The 14,118-nt window shown below is 41.3% G+C and overlaps 1 protein-coding gene across 2 annotated transcripts in view; it reads right to left on the bottom strand.

Annotated features, from left to right (window-relative positions):
- znf362a (zinc finger protein 362a) overlaps positions 1-13,707 on the bottom strand; it is a 35,205-nt gene extending 21,498 nt beyond the window's left edge. The window contains exons 1-4 of one of the 2 annotated variants that reach the window (XM_063215742.1): positions 13,530-13,707; positions 7,484-7,548; positions 1,779-1,895; positions 1,167-1,437 (exon numbers count right to left, since the gene is read on the bottom strand). In XM_063215742.1, the coding sequence (XP_063071812.1) occupies positions 1,167-1,437; positions 1,779-1,895; positions 7,484-7,546 (451 nt within the window). In that variant the 5' untranslated portion in view covers positions 7,547-7,548; positions 13,530-13,707. The remainder of the gene's footprint in view (positions 1-1,166; positions 1,438-1,778; positions 1,896-7,483; positions 7,549-13,529) is intronic. The other variant, XM_063215744.1, reaches the window with a different exon arrangement.
- Positions 13,708-14,118: the final 411 nt, after the last annotated feature.

The raw sequence follows: 14,118 nt of genomic DNA, 5'->3' as shown, positions 1-14,118 counted from the left end.
ACACAGTGTTATGAATTTGCTGTTACCAGAATGGCAATGATCAAGTTGTAGTGCATTACTAAAGGCTCTTAGTCTTTGTTATGTCATACTAGTATTGTATTACTGTTGTAGTTAACTTTTCAATGACTATTACACTGTGCCACCGGAGGTACGCCGTGCATTAAGGGGCTACGAGTGCAGGAATTAGCAGATTTAGAAATAGATTGGAAAAAACACACTCACCAAATTTCTTTTCAAGTGAGATTAAGTTAAGTCTTGAAATAGACGCACGCTCGCACGCACACCTGCACGTCTGCATGTCTGCCCGCACACACGCACCTCTTTCACTAAAGGTCAAATATCACCACTAATCTATAGGTGCAAGATTTTCTATAAACTTACATAATCTTATAAAACTCACAAACAACAAGTCTTCATGCAAACACACTTTTTGACCCGTACTGTACACAAGGCTACTGACAGCTTTGGCTGGGCACAGGACAGCAACCCGGCACCAACACATACAGTACAGTGAGGACCCTTCTTAGTGTCGTTCCCTAGTGGTGTGCATTGGCACTGCCCTCACGATTAGATGCGAGTACGATTCAGGAGGTAGCGATTCAATTTGATTCGATTCGATTGTACGATGCATTGCAAAGCATTACATTTCTACTGAGAGCAAAGCTAATTTTTCATCAGTCATGATGAGGCAATACAAGTAGTCAGATACTGAAGAACATTTGATTGGCCTTTTTTTGTATCAGTCTTACAGTTTTCAATGCTTTGAAGTGCTTTTATTTAATTTAACATTCATTTCCTCCGGAAATATCCACAGAAGTAATTAAACTTGAAAAAATATGCTGCATCGATTATGGCACTTGCCGCATTGAATTGAATTCCCCTGCCCCCGCATTGCGATGCATTGCTGAATCGATTATTGTTAACACCACTATCATCCCCCATAAAACAACTGACCCCCCCACCTCCACCACCCACATGTCTGCTTCCCAATACATGGGTTCTAAATTTTTGTTTTCTCCTGACTGCGCGAAACTAGCTGCGCACAACTGAACCTCTGATTGTTGGAAACCGCTGTCGGTCAAAAAAAAAGGTTGCCAGTGTCTTGCCCCTCCTCACAACACCATGTTGATAAACAAAAAAACCCATCTATACTGCTGCACACGTACCTGCCACGGAGGAGGAGGCGGGCCGGGCGTGCAGGGCCACGTCGGGCTGCGAGGGGCTGTGTGCGGCGTGCAGGCCCACGGGCATCTGCTGCAGCTTGGGCACTGCCATGCCACCGCCGTGCTGGCCGGCCTCCGAGGCGCTGGAGCCGGAGGTGGGCGGCACCAGCAGGGGCTGCTGGGAGGTGGCGGTGGAGGGCTGCAGGTGCGGCGGACGGATCTTTTCGGCCATCAGCTGCTCCTTGATCTTGTTGATGAGCACCAGGTTGTCCAGCTGCCAAAGGTGAGCACACACAGTGAAGGGAGAAGACAACCAGAGGCCAGGGGCCTCATGTACTGTATAAGGGGAGGCCTGGAAACTCATGTATAAGGCACAGACACACAGCTATGTTAGAAAACAACAAGAGTTTTGGGGTCTCGTGCTAAGACGTACAAAAAAAAGCTATGTAGGTAACTCCTCACGCAAATGTTGGGTTGTACTAAGACTAACCTGACGTGGAAAAGTACATTGTGCCCTGAATGTCATGTTAAGTGGGACGTACCACGAGAACGTGTGTGAAAGCCTGTTTATACAAAGATTGATATTATTTGAATTTTCTGCCGCATAGTATTTACCTGTGCTGATTTCCCCATACACAAAGATTCCGTATGAAATCCACAGTCTTGGTACGTGATGAGGTCCCTGACACTCAATGGAGATGTACTACAGTAAGACGACTGTATGAGGGCTCCCTCCAGTGGACAAAGAGTGCAAGTACAGGTTAGTGCATACTACAATGGTTTTGACGAACCACTACATCGGTTAGAGATATAATTTTCGTTTTTTGAATCCACTTCCATTGTAGGTCAATAACCTTCCAATTGGATGGAGTTTCGGCATCACACGAGGCATCCTCTCAAAGTTTATTATTAGGTTTTGTTGTACCTGTTCCCTATTTTATTTGCACCCCTTTTCACCCTGTTGTATTTGCACCATTTGATATGGTTTTTAAAGCAACGATGACTTCTGCTTTGAGTTTGACTTCCAGTTATGTTTTCAAATCCATGGTGGTCATCAATAATGTAAGGACAACATGTTCCCTTCTCACCTGGCACTATTGTGACTCTGCATTGCTCAATGGGCTATATTTGTTCACACAAATATAAAATGTGTTCCCCTGTGCAGTACACTTTAAGCAGGAACACACTTTAAAACAAAATGTCAAGTTATGAAAAGTGAGTGATGGAGTGAGTAAGCTTATTGTATTACATATATTGTATTACATATAATAGTACATTTGTATAATGAAATAGATTGCTGACTTCACAAATAATGAAGATCTTTCAATACATATATTTCAAAGACAGCCTACACCAGTGGTTCTCGAACTTTTTGTGTGAAGTACCACCTGAGAAAATATTGAGCTCTCCGAGTAGCACCTTGACAACCAACATTAGAATATCGCAGTAAAGGACTTCCCTATTAACTTTTGCCAGTCAATACAGGAGAGGTTCATAATGGTATAAACAGCTATGGTCACATTCAGTGCAAGTTTGCCTTTAAACCTTTTGCTTGCCTGGTATTATTCTGCATTATACAGATTCATACAGTTCAATATTACAAAATGTGAGAGCAAAGAGATATTTTTGACTGCAACAACTTGATCAGTCTTCAAATCAATGCACAAAAACGAATTCTTCCAAGTACCACCAGAGATGTCTCAAGCACCACCAGTGGTACACGTACCATAGTTTGAGCACCACTGGCCTACACCAACATGCTTGATTTGTTCATGCTTGATTTGTATTGTTTTGTGACTGAGGAATTATACAGACAAAGGTGATGTATGGTGATGTATGATGCTTATTAGTCCTTATTGAAGCATCACTGATGTCATGAGTCGCACCAGTCTACCGGTGTCCAGTTACCTGCTACTAAAAACGTCAATAATCCATTTTATGCTCCATTTGTCTTTTACTGTTTGCACAGCTCGTTTATATAAATGGGGAAGTGTGCAGAAATAAAGGCACTAATCATATTGATTGACTCTGTGAACTTTTTTTTCAAAATAATGTGATTAATTACAGATACCTCCTCATTTAACAAGGGGGGCAAATACTTTTTCACACAGGCCCATGCAGGTTTTATGGCATTATTATCTTAACAAATGAAATAATTCCTGTGAAACTGCATTTTATGTTTGCTGGGGTCATCCTTGTTTAATATTTATATTTGTTTGGTGATCTGAAAATGTTATGTGTGCCAAATGTGCAAAAAAAATTACAAACCAAGTGTAGTATTGTGTGGTGCTACAGGCAAAAAATATTGGGCCATTGCACGTGTTATGCATATGCGCCCATTGATATGTGTATGGCTGGCCCTGCTGTGGCCAAACGGTAGGGCACTCGTCTACCATGCGGCTGACCCGGGTTCGATTCCTGGCCAGGGTCCTTTGCCCGTATCTCTCTCCCCATTCGCTTCCTGTCACCACCTTCACTGTCCCATCATAAATTAAGTTTAAAAAAAGACCAAAATAAATAAATAGATACATTTAAAAAAGATGTTGAATGTTAAATGTTCAATGTTAAATGTTACTTTGTACTGTATTTATTATTGACCACTTATTGTTACCAGTCCATCACTGTTGCCTGTCCTGTCTTGCACTTAGGTCAGTCTGTAAAATGTCAGTCTTGTATATGTCTATGTCCTGACATGGTAAGGAGAGAAAACGTAATTTCATTTTCCTTGTATGACTTATGAAGAAGACATATGAAGAAAGTGACAATAAAAGCTGACTTGACTTGACTTGACTTGAATCAGTGAGATATGTGTATGGCTGTTGTTGATCAATCTGTGGTGCTGAGTGTGTATTCTGTGGTGCTATGGCAGTGTTTCTCAAACTTTTTCAGACCGAGGACCACTTTGTCCCCTCAAATATCTTCAAGGACCACCTGTCAAATGAATTGACAGTTGACATGTCCTAATTTGACACTGCTAATTTGGATACAGACCACTTACTTTTTTCACATTACAAGCCTGTCTTATTGTGGTGAAAATAAGACTTCAGCTATGTTTAGCTTTGTAATAATGTTACAAATAGACCATACAGCTAGCTTGTCTTGGAAAAGTGGGAATCCACTCGCGGACCACCTGAGCTCTGTCGCGGACCACTAGTGGTCCCCGGACCACACTTTGAGAATCACTGTGCTAGAGAATAGTATATATATGGAGAAACACTACATACTGCAAGCAATTAAAAAATTCTGGAGTGTTTAATTTTCAAATGTGTCATTTTATATTCTGTAGTCTACACATCAACACGTGTTTTGCGTTTAAGCGTATTGGCTATAAGACACAAGCCAGCCATGCTGAACAGCACTCTAAAAGTAATAATTGGGCTGAGCCATGGTCAGCCACAGACATAGTTCTAGATAAAGCCTTCTAAACATAGATATGGAAAACTGGACAGAAATACTGACCACCCCGATATTAATAGATGCACAGATGGATTCAGATTCAAATTAAGGTGGTGACCACGTGCAAACAGTTCATGAAGAAAGCCCGACACTGGCTAGAAATGTGGGGATCGTCAAGACAGTATGAGCCTTCTTCAGACTGTTGCCCCAAAGAATATGAAGTGTCTTACTAATCTATGTATGTAAAGTCTTCTGTCTCTATAGTGTTTACTTTACTTTGGTATACCTACAGTATAGAAAATAGTTATCATTTCCTATAACTTCTGTTCTGTAATATTGTAATTATCATCTAGTTATGGATGGTCTCACTGTATTGCAAATAAAGCATTTTGTGACTGATTTGTCAGTAAGTATAAAGCGCTACAAAATAACTTTATTCAGTATATTTCATTCAATGGTTTGAATGGTTTGAAATATCAGGAATAAACATGAGAACTATTTGTTTTAAGAAAAATCAGTGAGAGTAAAAGGCCACACCAATGAGCCTCCACTACAGGACTTCCACACTCACCGACACTAAACCACCAAGGTCACATATTTAAGAATGATAATAATGTTATTGCACTATTATAATGGCTCAACAAGGCCAAGTTTTGAGATAGAACACTCTCTTAAAGGCCAACTTCCGATAAAACTCAGTTTTACTCACTCCTTTCGAAGATCGGACGGTCACCCCAAGTTAAACTCACTTGCAAGGCTCTCATAGCGGTGCGTCAACTCTCCTGGCTGTGTTTCCCGGTGTTTCCCAATTTACATAAATAATGCAGAGAAACGAGCGAATCACGAAAGCCTTTCTGTGTTTCGTCACGTCGAAAGAAGGCGTTGCCCACAAAGGTTTATATCGACCCATTTATCTAAAAACATGTCGAGTAATTTTTTTCTGCTTGTTTTCAAAACAAGCAACGTCTGGTGGCCCGAAACATAGCTTAGCTTAGCTATCAGCTGGTTGCTACTCTCAGGTACACACACAGCACAAAGCCTCATACATAAAGCCTGCTCACTCCGGTTGCTCCGTGCCTACAGCTCGCCTAGGGGTCGCTGTCGAAAGAGCACAGCCCTGAATGGAGCCTGCACGCCTCCGTTGGCGCCCCTATAGTGCAGTACCACCCGGGGAAGTGGCGACTCTGTTTCCCATTACATTCTCTCCAGGAGCTGGAGGACTGAGCCAATCAGAGACGTGTTTCTTTGAGAGCAGGAGGAGTGAGCCAATCAGAGACGCATTTCCACGAGAAACACGGAACACTCTCTCGTTTCTCCACAAGCCACCTTGCCAGCTTGCAAAAACGTCTTGAAACAAAGCAACCAGAACGTTTTTTAAAACAGGACCAACGCGTAACACATTCAATAACAATTGGGAACACGGCAATATGAATTAAATTACGTTGAGAGGCGATCTTTAAGACATATACTGTACATGCTATCATATGGTACATGCTGAATGGAAGGCTACATGACCATGTGGCACAGAGGGATTTTCGTGCCTTAACGTTACTCGTCCTCATACTTCTCACTTCCTCAACTGCCTTTTCGGATAAACAGGTTCGACTTTTACAATAGATTACATTGCCTTTAGCAGACGCTTTTATCCAACGCTTGTGGATAGTGGATAGGGGACCTCATATATTCTGTAGCAGTATCAACCTCTACTGTGGTGAGAAGGGGCTAAGAGCAGGTGGAATGGGAACCGCAAGTTTAGGACTGTCGCGTAGACAAAGAGTGAGGCAGATGGTCAGATTGATACATGTAGTGGTGTGACCATTGACCAGAATAAAGCAAAGCATCAGTAGAAGTATATTTATGATGTAAGTACAACACAAGTACATGATATTATACCGTAGTTGTTACAGCGGATATTACACTGTATCTAATAAGGACTTTTTTTTAACAGCTCTGCTATAATGGCATCTGATTCATAGTTTTTAGTAAGAATCAAGTCAAGTTTTTGGGAGGTGGAGAGCAGCAGACTATAGTTGTATGTCGAATTAGTTTATCAGCGATAACACACTTTCAGTGGATGTTGAAATCCCCAAGGACGATTAAGGGAGAGTATAGTTCTGGAATGCAAGATAGCAGTCTACCAATCTAACTCATCCACAAAAGTAGCCCAAAGGTCCTGTGAGACAGTAAATGCAATCACAGAGATTTTGACCAGCGCCATAACCCTATCAAACACTTTATTGTCTATCAAACACCTTCTCTTTCCATTAAACACCCACTACTTTAAAACGGACAGAATCCTCAGACATTCGGATACATCTTACTCTTATCTCCGGTCAGACAGAAGGACTTCTAAATGCTCTACATCCAGAAGAGTTGGTGAGTCCTATGCCTGTGTACACTGCCTTTGAGTTTCATGCCAAAAATATGAGCTAGCAGAATAAATCCTTTAAAAAGACACTTAAGTCAAACCTCTGTGATGCAGACTAACTTGCTAACAGGCCAGCTTAATACATTTACTCATGGCTTACTAAAACTATACAAAAATCACTGATGAGAATCTCTGCTGTTTACTGTTATCGATGTGAATTTTTAACTGTCTACTTAGCCTGTGACTTTTTTATACAATCCTACCTTTCTTACTACTACACAAAATAAAAATAAGAGACACAAGCCTTATATTACATAAAACTGGAAACTGGGAATAAAACCACAGAGAAGAAAAGAAGGTATTTACTATTCTGCATATACATATTTTCTTAGCTTAATTTTGAACGTCCTATCCTATCTACAGTAAATGTTTTTTGGAGATGAACACCAAAAATGGAGAGCTTAATACAGTCATTGAGTCACCTATTCCAACCACACAATAAAGGGTTTGCTTGTTGGACTGTTGAAGAGGAGACAGCAAGTGTTGATGACCTTACCTGCCCAGGCATGGCGGGGGGTGGGGGCCAGAAATACGGGTTGTTAAATCGAGGCTCCGCCATTCCTAAAAGAATAACATAAAGGACCAATTATTTTTGTGTTCAAATTACATAATGTTGATATTCTCCTACAGCTTGTTAAAAAGGAAAAAAAATATTTGCAAAAAACATTTACAAAAAAAAAACCATTTGCAACAATATTTGCAACAGAGATTACAATATGACTGAATTGCTTTTATAGACAAACCTAGAAAGCTACCACATTCTATACAATTTAAATGGCTAAATGGGCATATAGTATGCCGCTGATCGATATGATAAAACAATAAAACTTCTTCCTTTTGTAGTGTCTTTCCTGACACGAATCAAGTGAAAGCGTGACTTTGTCGTGTCCAGAGGTGCATAAAGTAACTAAAAAACAAAAGTATGGTTATCTACCTCATTACTAGGTACAGTTGAGTAATATATAAACTATGTAAGAAGATAGTGCTGTACTTGTGTTATATTTCTATCGGTAAGAGTACTTATACTTATACACCTCTAGCTACTGTATGTCCAGAATAGAGCGTTGTGTAATAGTAGTGCACTGCACAGGAGAGTTACATTTTTGGCACACTACCTGTACACCAAAACCGACCTACACAAGCAGAGTGACGGTAGTCATTATTTCTCTATGGGGGGGTGGGGGGTGATTCAGTTAAAAAGTCAGCTAATATTATGGTGACAATGGCGAAAACCAGTTGGAATGTTCATATCTTTGAATCAATCAATCAATCGAATCAAACATGTCAATGTCACGACCACAGGGAATACAGCAAATTCATGGCGAAAACTTATTCAACAACCTTGCCGACAAGGTAGCTGAGGTCGTTTCTGTTGTTCACGCACAGTAATAGTGAAGTAAATTAGTAAATGTGTCCAATTCTGTGTACTTGTGCATGGAGTGCAGCATCAGAACAAGGAACAATTGGTTCCTGCAGTCAACCTCACTAGCCTACCTCAACTTTTTTTTGGTCTTTTTCAACTTTATTTGATAGGACAGTGTGAGAGGTGGACAGGAAGCGAATTGGGAGAGAGACGGAGAGGGGTCGGCAAAGGACCTGGGCAGCCGCATGGCAGGCGAGTGCCCTACTGGTTCGCCACAGCAGGGCCAGCCTACCTCAACTTCAAAAAAGTAAATCAAGCCAGAGTCTCCAGATTTTGGTGTAAAAAAAGAAAAACAGCGGAAAAGGGCCTTCCCAGCATCATCAATGGTTGTAACATCACTTTTTGACTGTGTGCTTTCATTCATAATTTAGCACAACGAACAGAATCGGCTTTGCCCCGGCTGCACTTAAATATGTTCAAAAAACAAAAGCAGCCCAATGGCTCCTGCCTGGCCATAAAAGGGAGGGAGAACCGCTAGGAAACAAGTGGAAGCAAAGGAGACTTTCTGAAAGGGGGGGTGGTGAGGGGTGTTTTTTGGACAAGATTCAGTAAGATTCCTTCAAAGAGAAACTTCTGAGTCACAATGTCCCATGGGGATGCAAAAGAACCCATGAGGCCCTGCTCAGTCTTCCCTTTCATCGGCCAATCGTTAAGAGCTGCTCAAACCCACCCCGATGCATTCTGGGTAGCCGGCTAAAAGAGGAACTGTCGTCTCTCTGCCAGCCAAAGAGCTATTAGGCTTCATGTAAATGGAGCCATGCTGAGAAAACAAATTTGGAAAAGCATGCAAAACATATGGCGCATTCACAATTAATCTGAATTCTGTATATTTGTATCAGTTTAGAGTTCTGGAAGGAATGTGAAAACATCAGCCCCAAGGGCCAAATAACTGGTCTGTTTTTATGTCTTATGGGGAGCTGTGGAAAACAACATGTTCAGTTGATTCTAAATCACCTTACACAATTCCAGTATAAAATACCAATAACTGCTGCAATTTGATAAGTCTTAATGATGGTTGAGAGCTTATAGGCCTGTGACTTGATTTAGTATTAGAGCTGGTGACTCAAGTGCTAAACTGACTCAATGTTGAACGGCCAGTGACTGTATAATTGAACAGCGTTTATGTTCCACTCAATACATTCTACTACAGGCCAGGGCCCAGTGGAACTTGCCTGGTTGTACCATGCCCATTTGTACAAAGTGTCTGACCAAATTGAGAATCTATAATTGATGGGAGGGGTTAACTCTGTTGACATTTGAATTGTATGTGTGATTTTACCCAATCGCTAACGTTTGGTTGTGACACGTACTGGTAATCTGCTTGCAAGTAGTGTAAATGTGCCCCCCTCCCCTCTCTTTCTCCTGTTCGCTGATTGGTCAGTTGTCTGGCAATACGAGTGATCTCCCCCCAGATGACCCAACCCAGATTTAACGTAGAGGGGAAATGTTTGACTGGAGCTTTATGGATGACAAGGCCAGGCAAGAGTGGAACACTCCTTAAGCAAAGTTCACAGTCATTAGCCTCTTACAGCTTCAATTTAATTAACAGCACTCTTCATCACAGACAACCATTAATTAATTTTTCATTTACACTACGCACCTTGTCTCCAAATGCCATATCACAATGGCAGAATATTAACAAGCTGGATTTTGTTTTTCATTGGTCATTGCAATTTACAGATCTATGCTAAGACAGGCCATCGAAGTGCACCTATTTGCTGCTTTTAAAAAATGATTGAGATACTTAATGCTCAATCATGGGCAATCATGGGTAAGCAGTCAGGGCGCCAGACTTGTTGCCCAAATGTTGCCGTTTCGATTCCCGACCTGCCAGGTTGGTGGGGGGAGTAATTAACCAGTGCTCTCCCCCATCCTCCTCCATGACTGAGGTACCCTGAGCATGGTACCGTCCCGCCGCACTGCTCCCTTGTGCCACCATTGGGGGCTGCCCCCTTTCACGGGCGAGGCATAAAATGCAATTTCATTGTGTGCAGTGAACACTTGTGTGCTGCAGAGTGCTGTGTCACAATGGCAATGGGAGTTGGAGTTTCCCAGGTGGGCTTTCACTTTCGCTTTCAATCATCCCACACTATCCTGCTGATTGGTTGACATTGAACAGCTAAGAATTATACTGTACACACATAATATATATTGTACATAGGGAATAGATTTTCTCCCTGTAGTTCCCCATAACACGTAAGCGAGGAGGCATGAGACACTGCTTAAATTGGCCCCTGGCTGGCTCAACGCCAATATCTGTATCATGTATGGAAGACTTCACAAAACAGCATTGCTTTATTTTACAGCAATGATGAACAGTCAGTCAACACATCAAATCATGACAGGTTACACCATACAAAAGGAATATCTTGGTCAAGGTTAAGAATGATCCTTTTCACATAATATGGCTCTAGCAAAACTCGAGATAGAACGCTGATTTCAAAACCAACACAACATGTGAAAGTGAGAGCCCAATTTGGAAACTCAAATTCCCATTGTCATTGTGACACAGCACACACGTGAACTTGAACACTGCACACAACGAAATTGCATTCATGCCTCGCCCGTGCAAGGGGGCAGTGGCGCCCCAAGGGAGCAGTGCGACAGGGCGGTACCATGCTCAGGGTACCTCAGTCATGGAGGAGGATGGGGGAGAGCACTGGTTAATTACTCCCCCCACCAACCTGGCGGGTTGGGAGTCGAACCGTCAACCTTTGGGCAACAAGTCTGACACCCTAACCGCTTACCCATGGACTGCCCTAGAAGTGGTGATAGACCAACAATGTGGCAAGAGTTAACCTGCCAAGTCTCAGTAAAAACAAATACACTATCAAATTCCATCAGGCCAAATTGAAAAAGCAGAACTATTAAACATAAAAAGGAGACCAGGAGGTGAAATGATCATTATTAACGTGTACTACATAAGGAAGAATCCAGTGTAACATGCTATCTTGACTTGGGCTACAAATATCCATACAGACAAAAAAAGAACAGAACAAATGAACTAGAAGTCAAGATAGATACGCAATCAAGTTTGGGATTAAATTAAACATTGTGTGAGTCTTATCCCATTAGAAAAAAAACCCTCTACTACAATAACTCCAGGAAGTGAAACCGACACCAATGCCATCATTAGGGAAATATTTTGTGGGTTTTAGGTTCATAGGCCTGGACATATCATCTTTATTTTTTTTGGCCGATGCAAATGAACTGTGCTATGCAGCCCCCTTATTCAAACAGACTTTGGAACCTTCGAAACAGAGAGCGCTGCCAAAACATGCAATGCACAATGTCATAGAAAGGAATTCATTATGCATGAGACCAAACCGACTTTCTTTTTTTCCTCGCCAAAGTCTGACTTTGGGTTAGAAATAACAAAAGATTTTTAAAAGATTAGCCCTGTGGAAATTAACACTTTGCAGACAACTGAGAGCAGAGAGAAAGGGAATTAAAGCAGGACCCTCTCAAAGACTCATTGCTGTTTGTGTTTAAATGAATCTCCAACTGATGTACTGTAAGATATCATTGTGAGAGTCATCAAACTAAATGCATAAGGATATTCACCAATCATATCTTCAAACCTGACATCAATGGATTAGAAGGGGAAACCTGAGCATTCTCTGCTTTGAATGTTGTGCAGCTGTATAAACACTACCCTATGCCTCACATGGACTTGCTCTGTTTGCTTTATTTTTTTTTTTACTTTCTCCAACAATGAGGCAAATAAAATATATTGCTTTATCCTGTCTACCTCACCATATATCAGCAAGCAATATGAACAACAATTAATCTCTTCCAAGTCTGCCCAGCTGTCACAAGTACAGTGATCCTCTATCTAACAGACAGCAATGAAATACCCAGCATGATACATCTCTAGGATCAAGCACTGGTAATTAGCATGTCAATGAAAGAGATTAATGGATTAAACAAAGTGATCATCACGCAATGTATTGTGGGAAGCTCCTCAAGGTGTTGGACTGCTTCAGGATGTCCAACACTTAACAACTTCGACTAAATATAGCGCAGAAATGGAAAGCACTGGAAATATTCATGAAACTGTACCCAAATCAGGCCACGAACTGAGGTAATGTGGTTTAGCACTCAGCTAGGTATGCTACATAACCAAAATCACATCGCCTAAAATTGTGTAAAATGTAGACGCTGTCATAGTGTAATAATCCTACCTAATGCATAGGCTACTTTCTTCGAAAGCAAGCCTATGCCAGACAATGCTAGCAGAGCCTGTCGACTTCAACATTCCTTTACGAAATTAATCATAACAATAAAAAATAGTCTATAACGTTCATGCAATTAATGAGTAGGTTCACGCGATTCTCAAACGATAAGCATGGTATGCACCGTCGAGCTGAATCAAATCCCTCCCGGAAAAAAAGAAACTGATAAAAGTTACTTAACTTTTCAGCTTTTGCTCTATTCGTATCACAACGATTACTTCCAATTATAATATTCCCTTGTCAAAAATAAAAGAATTCATTAGACAGACTCCAACATTTAGATGTCTGAGAAACTCTGCTCCATCGGTGCTCGCGCTAGCCTCTCCCACATTCTCAGACAGTTTTATTAAAAATTTCAGACAAAAGGAAAACAAAAATGGCAGCCCGTCTTATTTTTATAAGGACAGGACGCCATATTCTGCAGACCCAAAATTTTCAGACAAAATCTCAAACGAAAACGTGTCTGTCTTAATCCATGCAAATATGCCACCAGTTTATTTGCATTAAGTGCTCGGATGATTGTTTACTTAGATTTGCAGGTTTGAATAGCCCGGCTCGGAGGAGAAAAAAAAACTAGACACTTCCTACAACAATCATGCCTTGCAAAATGGCATTGCAATAGGCAAGATAGGTTTCGTCGCGTTGCAAATTCCAGCTGTGACACCACCACAGACATTTACGCGGTTATCCATACGTGTTACATGTTGCACGGTTTTATTTAAATCTCAGTAAACGCGAATCTTTTCCGAAACATGGGCTTTAGGTTTTTTTTATTCGAACTTTTAGGCGAGTGGAATAGGAAACAACTCTTAACCGAATTACAAACGATCCGGACGCTGTTCTTAAACCACAATTGAGAGAAGAATGAAGGAAACCATACGTACCCAACAACACGATGGCAGATTTTGATATTTTATAAAAGGTTATGATGTTCTTTCTGGCTGCTTTCAGTCGGAGTTCAGACCTTCCGGGTCGCCTACTGTTCACTTCTGGGTGCTGCAGGCAAAATAGCGTATATCATGAGTGTTCTCAAAATATCCAGCGAAATACTAAAAATAATACCAGACGGTTGAAAATGTGAAGCGAGTGTAGTCAAGAGGAAATGCGCAAAATATGGACTGTTGTCTTACGCACGTGGATGTTGCATTTGGCTCAAAATCTGGCGGTGCAATGACTGTAGTCGTATTAAACAATGCATAAAGGCACGAAATATTTTTTACCGATCCACCACTGCACCATTCGTCTGTAAGATATGAACATGTGGCACGCTTTTCATATCCACGGATAAGTGAATTCAATGATTATGGCCATCCTTTATGATTCTACACACCCGCTTTTAATGCTGTGGACCTCACAACATAAACGGACAGTAAATTCAAGGGAAGATGAAGGGGCCTGTCCGTCTTTCTTGTGGGTGCTGTCATCCGATGGTAGTGACAAAATGTTTGCTTTTGGCTGAAGTGAAATAATTCA

This window comes from Engraulis encrasicolus, chromosome 14 (genome assembly GCF_034702125.1).
Source record: "Engraulis encrasicolus isolate BLACKSEA-1 chromosome 14, IST_EnEncr_1.0, whole genome shotgun sequence".
Classification (NCBI taxonomy): Eukaryota; Metazoa; Chordata; class Actinopteri; order Clupeiformes; family Engraulidae; genus Engraulis; species Engraulis encrasicolus.
The sequence above is the reverse complement of the archived record's forward strand: the minus strand, read 5'-3'. Positions and strand labels throughout refer to the sequence as shown.